The following is a 19,528-nucleotide window of genomic DNA, read 5'->3' as shown; positions in this document are numbered from 1 at the left end:
CCCACTGCTCTTATGACTGAGCCTATAAAACCAGGTTGTGTTATTTGGGCCACAATCAGGCCTAACCCTCCTGACCGTGAAGTCTTTCCTGTGGGGGCTGTGAGCAGTGTCCGAGCCCCCGCCGCCTCTAACAATATGGGGATTATTTTCTGCACCACAACAGGTGCCGCGTGTTGGCGGTCGCGGGGCCGGCGTCATGTTACGGTGAAGTCTGATCAGTCAGGACTCGTGTAGATCTGTGCGACACCAACACATGTCCCCTAGGGTGACCGAGAGCGTGAGGCAGACATGTACCTGATGGGGTGGTAGTGGGGGGGGAGTGATAGTATGTGGGGGGTGATAGGGTGGGGGTGGGTGATAGTGTTTGGGGGGTGATGGTATTTGGAGGGTGATGGTATTTGGCGGGTGGTGGTATTTGGGGGTGATGGTATTTGAAGGGTGATGGTATTTGGAGAGTCATAGTGTTTGGGGGTGATGGTATTTGGAGGGTGATGGTATTTGGGGGGTGGTGGTATTTGGCGGGTGGTGGTATTTGGCGGGGGGTGGTATTTGGCGGGTGGTGGTATTTGGCGGGTGATGGTATTTGGGGGGTGATGGTATTTGGGGGTGATGGTATTTGGAGGGTGATGGTATTTGGAGGGTGATGGTATTTGGGGGGGGTGGTATTTGGCGTGATGGTATTTGGAGGGTGATGATATTTGGGGGGTGATGGTATTTGGGGGGTGAAGGTATTTGGAGGGTGATGGTATTTGGGGGGTGATGGTATTTGGTGGGTGATGGTATTTGGTGGGTGATGGTATTTGGGGGGTGATGGTATTTGGAGAGTGATGGTATTTGGGGGTGGTGGTATTTGGCGGGTGGTGGTATTTGGGGGTGGTGATGGTATTTGGAGGGTGATGGTATTTGGGGGGTGATGGTATTTGGGGGTGGTGGTATTTGGCGTGATGGTATTTGGAGGGTGATGATATTTGGGGGGTGATGGTATTTGGGGGGTGATGGTATTTGGCGTGATGGTATTTGGAGGGTGATGATATTTGGGGGGTGATGGTATTTGGATGGTGATGGTATTTGATGGTGATGGTATTTGGAGGGTGATGGTATTTGGAGGGTGAAGGTATTTGGGGGGTGATGGTATTTGGGGGGTGATGGTATTTGGGGGGTGAAGGTATTTGGGGGGTGAAGGTATTTGGGGGGTGAAGGTATTTGGGGGGTGAAGGTATTTGGGGGGTGAAGGTATTTGGGGTGAAGGTATTTGGGGGGTGATGGTATTTGGTGTGATGGTATTTGGGGTGTGAAGGTATTTGGCGTGTGAAGGTATTTGGCAGGTGATGGTATTTGGGGTGATGGTATTTAGGGTGATGGTATTTGGAGGGTGAAGGTATTTGGGGTGTGAAGGTATTTGGCAGGTGATGGTATTTGGAGGGTGAAGGTATTTGGTGTGATGGTATTTGGGGGGTGATGGTATTTGGCGGGTGGTGGTATTTGGGGGGTGATGGTATTTGGCGTGATGGTATTTGGGGGGTGATGGTATTTGGCGTGATGGTATTTGGGGGTGATGGTATTTGGCGGGTGGTGGTATTTGGCGTGATGGTATTTGGGGGGTGATGGTATTTGGGGCTGATGGTATTTGGCGGGTGGTGGTATTTGGGGGGTGATGGTATTTGGCGGGTGGTGGTATTTGGGGGGTGATGGTATTTGGGGTGATAATATTCGTCTTGCACGTGGACCTGTCACCCACGTTGTTCTTCCTGTGTTGGTGACACTTCTCGTCAGTAACCTATATGTGGTTATATAGGTGTTGGGTGTTCCTGCTCATTCACCGGATAGAGGTTTCGATCATTAACCCTTTATCCTTGGCTGTTTTTGGTGGTGTGCACTGGAGCGGCCCTATGGCGGTGACCCAGAGACCTCCCAGCTGTAGACTTCACCCCATACACATCCCCATAGACATTCCCACCATGATCTGACACCATACACATCCGCCAGGCATTACCGCACCGGGGTAGATGTTTATATTGGTGCATTCGGCACCGGAAGGGTTAATCTGAGGAGTAAATAAAGCTGTCAGCGCCGGACACCAGGCGGTTCCTCTATGGAATCTACATCTTCCTATAACCCCAAAAAACAAGAGACAGCTGCATCCTGCCGGCACCTGCCATAGTCATCAGATCCGGCCTCATCCTCCACTGCACTCACTATTCTGCTCTAACATCATGTGTTATCCTCCAGAGCTGCACTCACTATTCTGCTCTAACATCATGTGTTATCCTCCAGAGCTGCACTCACTATTCTGCTCTAACATCATGTGTTATCCTCCAGAGCTGCACTCACTATTCTGCTCTAACATCATGTGTTATCCTCCAGAGCTGCACTCACTATTCTGCTGTTACATCATGTCTTATCCTCCAGAGCTGCACTCACTATTCTGCTCTAACATCATGTGTTATCCTCCAGAGCTGCACTCACTATTCTGCTGTTACATCATGTCTTATCCCCCAGAGCTGCACTCACTATTCTGCTGTTACATCATGTGTTATCCTCCAGAGCTGCACTCACTATTCTGCTGTTATATCATGTCTTATCCCCCAGAGCTGCACTCACTATTCTGCTGTTACATCATGTGTTATTCTCCAGAGCTGCACTCACTATTCTGCTCTAACATCATGTGTTATCCTCCAGAGCTGCACTCACTATTCTGCTGTTACATCAAGTCTTATCCTCAGGTCACCTCCAGAGCTGCACTCACCATTCTGCTCTTACATCATGTGTTATCCTCCAGAGCTGCACTCACTATTCTGCTTACATCATGTGTTATCCTCCAGAGCTGCACTCACTATTTTGCTCTTACATTATCTCTTATACACCAGTCACCTCAAGAGCTGCACTCACTATTCTGCTGTTACATCAAGTCTTATCCTCAGGTCACCTCCAGAGCTGCACTCAGTATTCTGCTGTTACATCAAGTCTTATCCTCAGGTCACCTCCAGAACTGCACTCACCATTCTGCTCTTACATCATGTGTTATCCTCCAGAGCTGCACTCACTATTCTGCTCTTACATCCTGTGTTAGCCTCCAGAGCTGCACTCACTATTCTGCTCTTACATCCTGTGTTAGCCTCCAGAGCTGTACTCACTATTCTGCTCTTACATTATGTCTTATACACCAGTCACCTCAAGAGCTGCACTCACTATTCTGCTGTTACATCAAGTCTTATCCTCAGGTCACCTCCAGAACTGCACTCACTATTCTGCTCTTACATCATGTCTTATCCTCCAGAGCTGCACTCACTATTCTGCTCTTACATCATGTCTTATCCTCCAGAACTGCACTCACTCTTCTGCTGTTATTCCTTACTTTAGTCTCAAGCAGAAGTTACTGTGAGAGATGACCGTGTCATTGGATGGTATTAACCCCCTTAATATTCTGTATTCCTTTGTCAGGGGAGACGCAGGGCGAGGCGGTGACGGCGCGATGGCTGCTGAAGGGACGGACGCGGAGGTCACTGGGCGCACATGACAAGGTACCTGGAGTCTAAGGCTTCATTCACACATATACTTTTTTGCATAGTATTTTCTCATTTTGCACTGAAGAAGAAAAATGGCGGGCATCGTCCATGCCGGGTTTTTGTTTGTTCCGGTGTTCTTGAAGAACACAGCTGAGGACGGCGGAGGTCACAAAGAGGAACCTGCCGGGTGTGATGCGCAGGGCGCGTGGACTTTGTTGCCGCCATGTTTAGTCCACCGTCGCATTTAGGGAACAGAAAACCAATGCGCGATTTAACCCTCTCCATCCTGCCGCGCTATAGGGGTCACAAGTTATACGGGGTAATGGGCTCTTCACTGATGCATTGTAGGCTATCCTCCTTATCTGAGCTGCCGTGGCCCCCCTCTTGGGGTGCCCCAGTTTTGGCGCCGATAATGAAGATGCAGTCCAAATGACACAAACTCTGAGAGGTGTCCTGCTGCCTCCCAGGAGTCTGGAACGTGAAGAAAGGGCCTGGGCGCTCCCTTATATAAGAGACCAGGGGGGGGGGGCGAAAGGTTAACAGCCGTGACATCATCGAGAGGCTTGAAACCGAATAAACACAAAAAGTTTCCCATAGCAACCAATCAGATCGCTTCTTTCATTTTTAACAAGGCCTCTGCGAAGTGAAAGAAGCGATCTGATTGGTTGCTATGGGCAACTGGGCAACTTTTCCTTAGCACGGGTTTTGACAAATCTCCCCCATGGGCCGCGCCCGTCTACACATCGCAACGTCTTCACATTCGCCTTTGGATCTCCAAACCCTCCTCTCAGATGTAGATAGGACTTCCAGTTGTTTGCGAAACTACAACTCCCAGCATGCCCGGACAGCCATAGGCTGTCCGGGCATGCTGGGAGTTGTAGTTTTGCAAAAGCTGGAGGTCGGCAGTTTGTAGACCTCGTAACTTCCCCCGATGTTAGATTTTGGAAAGGGTTCAACCCTATTCATACTTCTTTCCAGACCCATGTCTGGCAGCGGATTGATGGTCCCGTCCGACCATGTGCGGATCCATGATGTCTGCTCTGCCTCACAGTGTAATCCTGTTATCTCTGCAGGAACGTCTTCCCTCCCCTCCCCCCACCCTGATCTGGTTGTTTATTATGGCAGACGTTCCTCCGATACTTGGCCATATCCTGATTTAGTGCTGTGATTGGTTGCTATGGGCGACAAGGAGTTTGGTCTTTTAGGCCATGTACATAGCTGTACCCGACGCGTATCCCGGGGTCACACTTTTGTATTGTTTTACGCCCTTTGTGGGAGATTCATCAAAACTTGTCCAGAGGAAAAGTTGCCCAGTTGCCCATAGCAACCAATCAGATCGCTGCTTTCATTTTGCAGAGGCCTTGTTGAAAATGAAAGCAGCAATCTGATTGGTTGCTATGGGCAACTGGGCAACTTATCCTTTGAACAGGTTTTGATAAATCTCCCCCCTTTGTTCTGCCGATCGCCCAGATAAACAGAGCGTGCTGAGCGTGATGGCGGGAGCGGACTGTTATTGTAAGAGATCTGGGAATATATCCCTGCCCCCCCACTGATATAGATACCCCGACATTACCCCGAGCATATAACCATACACTGACTGTGTGCAATAAGGAACTCCATAGAAATGGCCTGTAGGGTACAGGATGATAACACTCGGGGTACAGGATGATAACACTCGGGGTACAGGATGATAACACTTGGGGTACAGGATGATAACACTTGGGGTACAGGATGATGACACTTGGGGTACAGGATGATAACACTTGGGGTACAGGATGATAACACTTGGGGTACAGGATGATAACACTTGGGGTACAGGATGATGACACTTGGGGTACAGGATAATAACACTTGGGGTACAGGATGATGACACTTGGGGTACAGGATGATAACACTTGGGGTACAGGATGATAACACTTGGGGTACAGGATGATAACACTTGGGGTACAGGATGATAATGATACTTGGGGTACAGGATGATACTTGGGGTACAGGATGATGACACTTGGGGTACAGGATGATGACACTTGGGGTACAGGATAACACTTGGGGTACAGGATGATGACACTTGGGGTACAGGATGATGACACTTGGGGTACAGGATGATAATACTTGGGGTACAGGATGATGACACTTGGGGTACAGGATGATGACACTTGGGGTACAGGATGATGACACTTGGGGTACAGGATCATAAAACTCTGGGTACAGGATGATAATGACACTTGGGGTACAGGATAATGACACTTGGGGTACAAGATGATAATGATGACGACACTTGGGGTACAGGATGATGACACTTTGGGTACAGGATGATGACACTTGAGGTACAGAAGGATGACGCTTGGGGTACAGGATGATGACACTTGGGTACACGATGATGACACTTGGGGTACATGATAACTGTTGGGGTACAGAATGATGACACTTTGGGTACAGGATAATGACATTTGGGGTACAGGATAATGACACTTGGGGTACAGGATGATTACACTTGGGGTACAGGATAATAACACTTGGGGTACAGGATGATAACACTTGGGGTACAGAATGATGACACTTGGGGTACAGGATGATGATGATGACACTTGGGGTACAGGATGATAACACTTGGGGTACAGGATGATGACACTTGGGGTACAGGATGATGACACTTGGGATACAGGATGATGACACTTGGGGTACAGGATGATGACACTTGGGGTACAGGATGATGACACTTGGGGTACAGGATAATGACACTTGGGGTACAGGATGATGATGATGACACTTGGGGTACAGGATGATGACACTTGGGGTACAGGATGATGACACTTGGGGTACAGGATGATGACTCTTGGGGTACAGGATAACACTTGGGGTACAGGATGATGACTCTTGGGGTACAGGATGATGACTCTTGGGGTACAGGATGATGACTCTTGGGGTACAGGATGGTGACACTTGGGGTACAGGATGGTGACACTTGGGGTACAGGATGGTGACACTTGGGGTACAGGATGATGACACTTGGGGTACAGGATGATGACACTTGGGGTACAGGATGATGACTCTTGGGGTACAGGATGATGACTCTTGGGGTACAGGATGATGACACTTGGGGTACAGGATGATGACTCTTGGGGTACAGGATGATGACTCTTGGGGTACAGGATGATGACACTTGGGGTACAGGATGATGATGATGATGACACTTGGGGTACAGGATGATGACTCTTGGGGTACAGGATGATGACACTTGGGGTATAGGATGAGTGAGCAGTGTAAGGCATGAAGACTCCACTAACATCCCCCATATCTATTTCCCAGGCAGTGATATAAAGGGGCCCCTGAGGGTATCTTTGCTGTCAGTAACCCCCTGTACCCCCGGATAACACCCTCCATGTGTCCGCCCTTGGCCATGATCTCCCGTCTCCTGCTCTCACATCTGCTCGGTCTTCTGTCAGTGACTGTAATCGGATCCTCCACTTCCTCAGGTTGGATGGAAATCATTATGTCCTGATTCGGGGTCTGTCTGAGGGGCGGACGTGTCGCTTGGTTCTCACGGTCGGTTGGTGGATACAGCGAGGAGAATGTACGACCACAACTGGGGCCAGACGTATGGCCACCAAAGAGTCCCCGGCCTGTCTTCATGATTAGCATCCCTCTTTAAGTTTCCCTTATGGAGTCCTCTGAGCTCCATAACTTACTGCTGTGGACTCCCCATATGTGGGTCAAGTCTCTATGGGTCAAGTGTTTGAGGTTCCCATATGTGTGGGTCACGTCTCTGTTGTCTCTGTGGGTCAAATCTTTGAGGTTCCCATCTCTGTTGGTCTTGTCTCTGTGGGTCAAATCTTTGAGGGTCCCATTTCTGTGGGTCCCGTCTCTGTGGGTCTCATCTCTCTGTGGGTCTCGTCTTTATGGGTCCGGTGTCTCTGTGGGTCTTGTCCCTCTGAGAGTCTTGTCTTGTCCCTCTGAGAGTCTTGTCCCTCTGAGAGTCTTGTCCAGTGTCTCTGTGGGTCCTGTGTCTCTGTGGGTCCTGTGTCTCTGTGGGTCCTGTGTCTCTGTGGGTCCTGTGTCTCTGTGGGTCCCGTGTCTCTGTGGGTCCCGTGTCTCTGTGGGTCCCGTGTCTCTGTGGGTCCCGTGTCTCTGTGGGTCCCGTGTCTCTGTGGGTCTCGTCTCTGGCAGGGGGGGGAGGGGAGGACGCTGGACTACTAACATCTCTTGTTTTTGTCGCTCTGACTCCTGCACAATCCTGCAGATCAGGACTAAGATTCATCCACTTCTACTTTCTGTTCAACTTTGTCTCTAATTCCCCAACATTTTCACAAATTCCTCTTCTTGTCAGTGAAATGGTGAACAGCAGCTGCACAGGGTAGTTTGCTACAATGTATCAGTCTGGAGTCCAGGGTGTTTAGCTCACAGAGCATTGTCCAGACTGGATTCATCTACAATTATTGGAACGTTGCAGATCTTTCCATCTCACTGATGATTCAGGCTTTTACTTCTGTTTCGTGTTGCGTTGACATGAAGTGATGTCTCTGCCCGGTGGAGGCTGTGAGAAGATGAGTTGCACATGTTTCTGCCCCTTCCCGTCTGTCATGGCCTCCACCTGGTTCTCATGGGAGGAAACAGTGGAAAAGCCTTTGAAGTTGTACGTGAGCGTTTGCATCATTTGTCTTTATTTCCCAATAAACTTTCATAGGACACATTCAGTAGAGGGGCCCGGGGCAAAGCATTTAACTGGGACCCCCTGGTGCTGATCCCTGGGCAGTCCTGACAATCCTCACCTCCATCCCTTCAGGGCACACTTACTTTAATCCCCCTTTTATATTAGTCCTAAAGTGCAAACAACCTTAAATTGTCCCCCCCCCCCCCCCACTATGCCTCACAGCTATGACCTTTATAGTATGTACCCCCTGAGGACACCACATCATGAGGAAAACAAAACGTCTCTAGATGAGCTGTAAAGATGGCCTGATATACACCCTGATTGATAGAAGAGAAATCTCTGCAGATCATCTCATCCGCTCTGATCTGTTATTTATACAATGTTATTTCCTGTAACCATCACATTATATCTGTATCTACTACCGAAAACCCCAAATCTTACCCTGCGGTGCCAACACCCTTCCTGCTAACATGTCACTGCATTATACAAAACACTATAATGCTGACCTCTGTATACAAGCATATAACTACTATAATACTGCCTCCTATATACAAGAATATAACTACTATAATACTGCTCCTATATACAAGAATATAACTACTATAATACTGCTCCTATATACAAGAATATAACTACTATAATACTGCCTCCTATATACAAGAATATAACTACTATAATACTGCTCCCTATATACAAGAATATAACTACTATAATACTGCTCCTATATACAAGAATATAACTACTATAATACTGCTCCTATATACAAGAATATAACTACTATAATACTGCTCCTATATACAAGAATATAACTACTATAATACTGCCTCCTATATACAAGAATATAACTACTATAATACTGCTATATACAAGAATATAACTACTATAATACTGCTATATACAAGAATATAACTACTATAATACTGCTCCTTTATACAAGAATATAACTACTATAATACTGCTCCTATATACAAGAATATAACTACTATAATACTGCTCCTATATACAAGAATATAACTACTATAATACTGCTCCTATATACAAGAATATAACTACTATAATACTGCTCCTATATACAAGAATATAACTACTATAATACTGATCTATATACAAGAATATAACTACTATAATACTGCTCTATATACAAGAATATAACTACTATAATACTGCTCTATATACAAGAATATAACTACTATAATACTGATCTATATACAAGAATATAAATACTATAATACTACTCCTATATACAAGAATATAACTACTATAATACCGTCTCCTATATACAAGAATATAACTACTATAATACTGTCTCCTATATACAAGAATATAACTACTATAATACTTCCTCCTATATACAAGAATATAACTACTATAATACTGCACCTATATACAAGAATATAACTACTATAATACTGCTCCTATATACAAGAATATAACTACTATAATACTGCTCCTATATACAAGAATATAACTACTATAATACTGCCTCCTATATACAAGAATATAACTACTATAATACTGCCTCCTATATACAAGAATATAACTACTATAATACTGCTCTATATACAAGAATATAACTACTATAATACTGCCTCCTATATACAAGAATATAACTACTATAATACTGCTCCTATATACAAGAATATAACTACTATAATACTGCCTCCTATATACAAGAATATAACTACTATAATACTGCTATATACAAGAATATAACTACTATAATACTGCTATATACAGGAATATAACTACTATAATACTGCTCCTTTATACAAGAATATAACTACTATAATACTGCTCCTATATACAAGAATATAACTACTATAATACTGCTCCTATATACAAGAATATAACTACTATAATACTGCTCTATATACAAGAATATAACTACTATAATACTGCTCTATATACAAGAATATAACTACTATAATACTGCTCTATATACAAGAATATAACTACTATAATACTGCTCCTATATACAAGAATATAACTACTATAATACTGATCTATATACAAGAATATAAATACTATAATACTACTCCTATATACAAGAATATAACTACTATAATACCGTCTCCTATATACAAGAATATAACTACTATAATACTGTCTCCTATATACAAGAATATAACTACTATAATACTTCCTCCTATATACAAGAATATAACTACTATAATACTGCACCTATATACAAGAATATAACTACTATAATACTGCTCCTATATACAAGAATATAACTACTATAATACTGCTCCTATATACAAGAATATAACTACTATAATACTGCCTCCTATATACAAGAATATAACTACTATAATACTGCCTCCTATATACAAGAATATAACTACTATAATACTGCTCTATATACAAGAATATAACTACTATAATACTGCCTCCTATATACAAGAATATAACTACTATAATACTGCTCCTATATACAGGAATATAACTACTATAATACTGCCCCTATATACAAGAATATAACTACTATAATACTGCCCCTATGTACAAGAATATAACTACTATAATACTGCCCCTATATACAAGAATATAACTACTATAATACTGCTCCTATATACAAGAATATAACTACTATAATACTGCCTCCTATATACAAGAATATAACTACTATAATACTGCTCTATATACAAGAATATAACTACTATAATACTGCCTCCTATATACAAGAATATAACTACTATAATACTGCTCCTATATACAGGAATATAACTACTATAATACTGCTCCTATATACAAGAATATAACTACTATAATACTGCTCCTATATACAAGAATATAACTACTATAATACTGCTCCTATATACAAGAATATAACTACTATAATACTGCCCCTATATACAAGAATATAACTACTATAATACTGCCCCTATGTACAAGAATATAACTACTATAATACTGCCCCTATATACAAGAATATAACTACTATAATACTGCTCCTATATACAAGAATATAACTACTATAATACTGCTCCTATATACAAGAATATAACTACTATAATACTGCTCCTATATACAAGAATATAACTACTATAATACTGTCTCCTATATACAGGAATATAACTACTATAATACTGCCCCTATATACAAGAATATAACTACTATAATACTGCCCCTATGTACAAGAATATAACTACTATAATACTGCTCCTATGTACAAGAATATAACTACTATAATACTGCTCCTATATACAGGAATATAACTACTATAATACTGCTCCTATATACAAGAATATAACTACTATAATACTGCCCCTATGTACAAGAATATAACTACTATAATACTGCTCCTATATACAAGAATATAACTACTATAATACTGCCCCCTATAGACAGTTCTCTAGTAGTAGTGTAGTAACACTATGTATACGCCTCTGTCTGGTGAGTGTAGGATATCTTTAGTATATATTTATATACATCAGTAGTGATGTCACTTTCTTGGTATCTTCCCAGCATGCCTCTGAGAACATGTATTGTGAAGGACATTATCTGAGATGTCTGATCGCCTTATTTGGAGAAATGAAGTGACTGTTCTGCGCCGCTCCAGTAATAGCTTACAAATGCTATAAAAATTACAGCGATATGAGGGAAAACCACTGGAATAGGCCCAACATTGTTACGGGACGACTCAGAACACAACCCAGGGGCTTAACCCTTCACGGCTGTGGAGATGTCTTCTCTAGGACCACACTGCGCAATTCCTGGACAGTAGAGTAATATATCCGGGTAACTGGAACATTTTCTGGAAACCCTGATTTCCATCCAGTGGATGGCGTGTGAGGTGAAGCCTCCGGAGAAGGAGATGTCCTTATATATCACTTCAGTGTATAGATCCATCACCACAATGTCTATATACATCACCTCAATCTATAGATCCATCACCACAATGTCTATATACATCACCTCAATCTATAGATCCATCACCACAATGTCTATATGTATCACCTCAATCTATAGATCACCACAATGTCTATATACATCACCTCAATCTATAGATCCATCACCACAATGTCTATATACATCACTTCAATCTATAGATCACCACAATGTCTATATACATCACCTCAGTCTATAGATCCATCACCACAATGTCTATATACATCACCTCAATCTATAGATCCATCACCACAATGTATATATACATCACTTCAATCTATAGATCACCACAATGTCTATATACATCACCTCAATCTATAGATCCATCACCACAATGTCTATATACATCACCTCAATCTATAGATCCATCACCACAATGTCTATATACATCACCTCAGTCTATAGATCCATCACCACAATGTCTATATACATCACCTCAATCTATAGATCCATCACCACAATGTCTATATATATCACCTCAATCTATAGATCCATCACCACAATGTCTATATACATCACTTCAATCTATAGATCCATCACCACAATGTCCATATACATCACCTCAATCTATAGATCCATCACCACAATGTCTATATACATCACCTCAATCTATAGATCCATCACCACAATGTCTATATACATCACTTCAATCTATAGATCACCACAATGTCTATATACATCACCTCAATCTATAGATCCATCACCTCAATATCTATATACATCACTTCAATCTATAGATCATCACCACAATGTCTATATACATCACCTCAATCTATAGATCCATCACCACAATGTCTATATACATCACTTCAATCTATAGATCCATCACCACAATGTCTATATACATCACTTCAGTGTATAGATCCATCACCACAATGTCTATATACATCACCTCAATCTATAGATCCATCACCACAATGTCTATATACATCACCTCAATCTATAGATCACCACAATGTCTATATACATCACTTCAATCTATAGATCATCACCACAATGTCTATATACATCACCTCAATCTATAGATCCATCACCTCAATGTCTATATACATCACCTCAGTCTATAGATCCATCACCACAATGTCTATATACATCACCTCAATCTATAGATCCATCACCACAATGTCTATATACATCACTTCAATCTATAGATCCATCACCACAATGTCTATATACATCACTTCAGTGTATAGATCCATCACCACAATGTCTATATACATCACCTCAATCTATAGATCCATCACCACAATGTCTATATACATCACCTCAATCTATAGATCACCACAATGTCTATATACATCACTTCAATCTATAGATCCATCACCACAATGTCTATATACATCACCTCAATCTATAGATCACCACAATGTCTATATACATCACTTCAATCTATAGATCATCACCACAATGTCTATATACATCACCTCAATCTATAGATCCATCACCTCAATGTCTATATACATCACCTCAGTCTATAGATCCATCACCACAATGTCTATATACATCACCTCAATCTATAGATCCGTCACCACAATGTCTATATACATCACCTCAATCTATAGATCCATCACCGCAATGTCTATATACATCACCTCAATCTATAGATCCATCACCACAATGTCTATATACATCACCTCAATCTATAGATCATCACCACAATGTCTATATACATCACCTCAATCTATAGATCACCACAATGTCTATATACATCACCTCAATCTATAGATCCATCACCACAATGTCTATATACATCACCTCAATCTATAGATCACCACAATGTCTATATACATCACCTCAATCTATAGATCACCACAATGTCTATATACATCACTTCAATCTATAGATCCATCACCACAATGTCTATATACATCACCTCAATCTATATATCCATCACCACAATGTCTATATACATCACCTCAATCTATAGATCCATCACCACAATGTCTATATACATCACCTCAATCTATATATCCATCACCACAATGTCTATATACATCACCTCAATCTATAGATCATCACCACAATGTCTATATACATCACCTCAATCTATAGATCACCACAATGTCTATATACATCACCTCAATCTATAGATCCATCACCACAATGTCTATATACATCACCTCAATCTATAGATCACCACAATGTCTATATACATCACCTCAATCTATAGATCACCACAATGTCTATATACATCACCTCAATCTATAGATCCATCACCTCAATGTCTATATACATCACCTCAGTCTATAGATCCATCACCACAATGTCTATATACATCACTTCAATCTATAGATCCATCACCACAATGTCTATATACATCACCTCAATCTATAGATCCGTCACCACAATGTCTATATACATCACCTCAATCTATAGATCCATCACCGCAATGTCTATATACATCACCTCAATCTATAGATCATCACCGAATGTCTATATACATCACCTCAATCTATAGATCACCACAATGTCTATATACATCACCTCAATCTATAGATCCATCACCACAATGTCTATATACATCACCTCAATCTATATATCCATCACCACAATGTCTATATACATCACCTCAATCTATATATCCATCACCACAATGTCTATATACATCACCTCAATCTACAGATCCATCACCACAATGTCTATATACATCACCTCAATCTATAGATCCATCACCACAATGTCTATATACATCACCTCAATCTATAGATCCATCACCACAATGTCTATATACATCACCTCAATCTATAGATCCATCACCACAATGTCTATATACATCACCTCAATCTATAGATCACCACAATGTCTATATACATCACCTCAATCTATATATCCATCACCACAATGTCTATATATCCATCACCACAATGTCTATATACATCACTTCAGTCTATAGATCCATCACCACAATGTCTATATACATCACCTCAATCTATAGATCCATCACCACAATGTCTATATACATCACCTCAATCTATAGATCCATCACCACAATGTCTATATACATCACCTCAATCTATAGATCCATCACCACAATGTCTATATACATCACCTCAATCTATAGATCCATCACCACAATGTCTATATACATCACTTCAATCTATAGATCACCACAATGTCTATATACATCACCTCAATCTATAGATCATCACCACAATGTCTATATACATCACCTCAATCTATAGATCATCACCACAATGTCTATATACATCACCTCAATCTATAGATCATCACCGCAATGTCTATATACATCACCTCAATCTATAGATCACCACAATGTCTATATACATCACCTCAATCTATAGATCCATCACCACAATGTCCATATACATCACCTCAATCTATAGATCCATCACCACAATGTCTATATATATCACCTCAATCTATAGATCCGTCGTGTAAATATCTATTGATCCATCAATTTAACATTTATCTCCATTACTGCCATCTGAGTCCATCTTGTCACCATTTATCTCCTCACCTCAATCTGTGGATCCATGGCCCCAAACTGTATAGATCCATCATGTCAACATATATCCCTTTACCTTAATACATAGATCTATATAGTCAGGATACCACCCCATTACCTGAATCTAAGGATCCCCACTATCACAATTCAGCCCCATCACCCTAATCCACTGGATCCACCATAGGAGGATCCAGCCTGTCCCCTCAATCTATAGATCCATCACTTCAGTCATATGGTCACCAGGAGTCACTATAGATCTGATGACACCTATATAGGGTCCCACCCCCAGCCTATATCTCTGATGTACACTATAGTCCCACGTGCCCTATACATTTCATGCATCCACATGAATGATTCCTCGATCCTATGATGTTATCTACTCCGCAGAGCCTCCTGTCACTTATCCTCTGCCTGAACCCGCATAGGAAACAATCCAGAGCTGGCATACCGCCATATAATGCTCATATCAATTCCCCAGGACCTCTGTGCCGTCACATTCCAGAGATATGAGAGGTTTATTATCATCACTGAGAGGAACACTGAGGAGGCATCTAAAGGCGCGGCTACTAGAAGACTATAGATCCCTTATACTGATCTATGGCCCCCCCTTCTGTCGGGGGCCCACCACTACATTCCCCATAAAGAGGTCATCCAGATTTCTGAGAGTCCTATATATATATATATTATGTACAGTATATATTTCTTTAGAATTTATAAGATTTTGCAGACAACCGGAGGTTAAGATATGAAAACCTCCTTACACCACCAGTATCTGAGCGGCCGCGGTGACAGGAAGTGTAACCGATCATTAACACTCCCGACTACCCTATGGTTTGAGGAGAAGATTATTATTATTGCTGGAAGTCATGGAGAAATAATAGACTTTCCATTTTGGTCACAGATGTAGAATCTGCCGGCGAGGACCTCCGGGATGGTAATAAGCACCTTTTCCCCTCTCAGATCTTAGTCAAGACAAGGACCACGACTACACATGTGACTAGTCGTGAGTGGATGCTGCTCATGGTCAGAATCCAAGATCCAGGAGAAGGTTGGCGTCTTCCTTCTTCACTGATGCCCCCATTTATCATCACTCCCATCCATATAACCCCAATATCCTATCCTGATCACTGGAACCCCCCACGATCTCCAGTGCTGCACCCAGAAATCCGCTGCATGGAGCTAACTCCGCTTCATGCGGGATGATGGGCTACCGCATCTGTCACACCCCCTCCATTCATGTCTATGGGAGGGGGCGTGACGACTGTCGAGTCATGAACATTGAAGCCCCAAGCTTCCGTGTTCAGAATGTCGCAGTGCCAGCCCGGAGAACGCAGGGAGTCCCAGCGTCCAGACCCCCCTGTGATCAGACATCTTATGCCCTATACTTTGGATTGGGGGTAAGATATATAGGAGCGGAGCCTTGTGATTAATTTCTGCCTGGGGACCTAAAAGTGGGAGAAAAGAGAAGTCTTTGTGTGTCCAGGTGACTTTCAGAAAGTATCACATATGGTGAACTGCAGTGTCCTATGGTGGAGTGCAGGTCTAAAGGAGACATGATGTGTTAACCACAAAGCTCTGATCGTGGCCGGTTAAGAAGGTGACACAGCACCTTCTCATGCTACAGTATGACCTTTATATTTCATTTTTTACCTTTTATATCTAACACCTTACCGTAAAGCAGGGTAAAGCCCCCCCCCCCCCCATTGTTTCATATCTATTCACACCCTGCAGTTTACATGACTTCAGGTAACCATCATGACATATCATGCGTCGGCCATCAAGTGTGAACATAGCTGCGGCGCTCGTAGAGTCAATTTGTAAACCACAAACTCCTCACACATTACTAAGTGCTCCGAGGATGAAGCGGTTGTGGCAGCTGGGGGAAGGGGTTTCCTGTTTGTCATTGAACCTTACACAGAGATGGTGACTGTATAACGGTTGTCTCTGACCATCGGGGCACTCCAAGCGTGAGATGTTTGGTGTGCGGCATTGTCCGTGGTGTTTGGTGCCTAATAAACCAGTGATAAAGTATAAAAAGGAACAGTGGCAAACGTGATCATAACAACCAGTTTCACTGTAGGCTTCAAAGACCCAGCCTCCAGCTCACAGTAGTAAGAGGTAGTGCTGGTCAGGACAGGTCTAATTTGGTTCAATTCAGGGAAGGATGCTGAGAAAATCTTCACCAATTGGCTGCTGGTGGGTGACTTTAGGAAAGTTGGCATTATCACTGATAGTGAACTGCAGTGTCCTATGATGTGGTGCTGGTCTAGTGGAGATATGAAGTGTTAGCAGCTAAAACTCTGATCCTGGTCAGATTCCTATCCTGGGTAGAGATGTCACGAATTGTTCGCCCGCGAACAGTTCCCGGCGAACTTAGCATGATCGCGTTCGCATCGCAGGGCGAACATATGTGAAGTTCGATCCGCCCCCTATACTTTAACATCGCGATAAACTTTGACCCTGTGAGTCAGAGTCAGCAGACACATTACAGCCAATCAGCAGCAGTCCCTCCCTTCCAGACCCTCCTACCTCCTGCACGGACGCCATTTTACCCTCATTCGGCATGCTGCAGGCTTAGGAAGTGAACAACAACCTACAGGTGTGGAAGACCACACAATAAAATGGTGAATATACCCCAGTTAAAAATAATTTATAACAAGTATAATCATGTATAAAAGTGATTTTATTGAAATATATAGTTTAAAAAATACATATATGTATATCTGAAATCACAGAATCAATTCATAAACGGTAGTATAAAAGTAGAGGATATATAAAAGTATAGGTATAAAAGTATAAGGTGGATGCTGGGGTGAGAGAGCCTGTATGCCAATAAAATAGATAAAGAGATAAAATAGTTCTTTGAGAAGTCACAATGCTAGTAGTGAGCTGCAATTAATGATTATAAATAAGTAGATTGATAATAATAAATAAATTAATATCTGCAGGGGTTGCATGCACAAGGTGAGGGGAAGAAGGGGGGAAGGGCGTCGTGCAAAATATGTGCAAAAAAAAGGTGTGCAATACTTGTGGAATTAAATTACCACGCAATGGCCTCACCGGTATTAATTTATTTATTATTATCAATCTACTTATTTATAATCATTAATTGCAGCTCACTACTAGCATTGTGACTTCTCAAAGAACTATTTTATCTCTTTATCTATTTTATTGGCATACAGGCTCTCTCACCCCAGCATCCACCTTATACTTTTATACTTATACTTTTATATATCCTCTACTTTTATACTACCGTTTATGAATTGATTCTGTGATTTCAGATATACATATATGTATTTTTTAAACTATATATTTCAATAAAATCACTTTTATACATGATTATACTTGTTATAAATTATTTTTAACTGGGGTATATTCACCATTTTATTGTGTGGTCTTCCACACCTGTAGGTTGTTGTTTTAGTTGCTCTTTCAGTGAATAATAAATCCCCTACCCTACCTATATAACATTATTCTATTTTTGAGCCCTTGAGGAAAGTTTCTTTCGGTTACACAGGCTTAGAAAGTGGAGGGACAGAGAAGCTGCTCCTGCTGTAATAGGGAAAGCGATAGCTAGGTTGCTGCTAGGTGGTGTATTCAGGGTCCAGTTTACTCCTAAAGCACTAGTCAAACGTCTGCTCTAAGGACAGCACCCAAAAAAGCCCTTTTTAGGGCTCAAATATCAGTCTGTGTGTCTTGCAACAGCTGGAGGCACCATGGTTGGGCGGGAACCACTGGTTAAATGGGCACTCCAGTATAAAACTAAGTTCCTTCAAGCAACTAACTACAGTATTAAAAGGGCTGAAAGATATCAGTCCGTGTATTTTGCAACAGCTGGAGGAACCCTGCTGCCTAAAGGGGAGCTCTAACTATGTGCTGCCTAACATGGGGGAATCTATGTGCTGCCTAAAGGGGGCTCTTTGTGCTGCCTAAAGTGGGGCTCTAACTATGTGGTGCCTAAAGTGGGGCTCTAACTATGTGCTGCCTAAAGTGGGGCTCTAACTATGTGCTGCC

The 19,528-nt window shown here is 42.0% G+C and overlaps 2 protein-coding genes across 10 annotated transcripts in view; one reads left to right on the top strand and one right to left on the bottom strand.

The window, feature by feature from the left end:
* Nucleotides 1–19,528, bottom strand: part of DCTN1 (dynactin subunit 1) — a 246,862-nt gene that overhangs the window by 28,002 nt on the left and 199,332 nt on the right. The window lies entirely within an intron of this gene.
* The window catches only part of LOC130295393 (disintegrin and metalloproteinase domain-containing protein 19-like), a 73,342-nt gene that overhangs the window by 1,117 nt on the left and 52,697 nt on the right, over nucleotides 1–19,528 (top strand). Inside the window, exon 2 of one of the 2 annotated variants that reach the window (XM_056546212.1) lies at nucleotides 3,442–3,521. In XM_056546212.1, coding sequence (XP_056402187.1) covers nucleotides 3,442–3,521 — 80 coding nt within the window. Of the gene's footprint in view, nucleotides 1–2,664; nucleotides 3,522–19,528 lie in introns of those variants that run through there. The other variant, XM_056546121.1, reaches the window with a different exon arrangement.

Source organism: Hyla sarda, chromosome 1 (assembly GCF_029499605.1).
Source record: "Hyla sarda isolate aHylSar1 chromosome 1, aHylSar1.hap1, whole genome shotgun sequence".
Lineage (NCBI taxonomy): Eukaryota > Metazoa > Chordata > Amphibia > Anura > Hylidae > Hyla > Hyla sarda.
The sequence above is the reverse complement of the archived record's forward strand: the minus strand, read 5'-3'. Positions and strand labels throughout refer to the sequence as shown.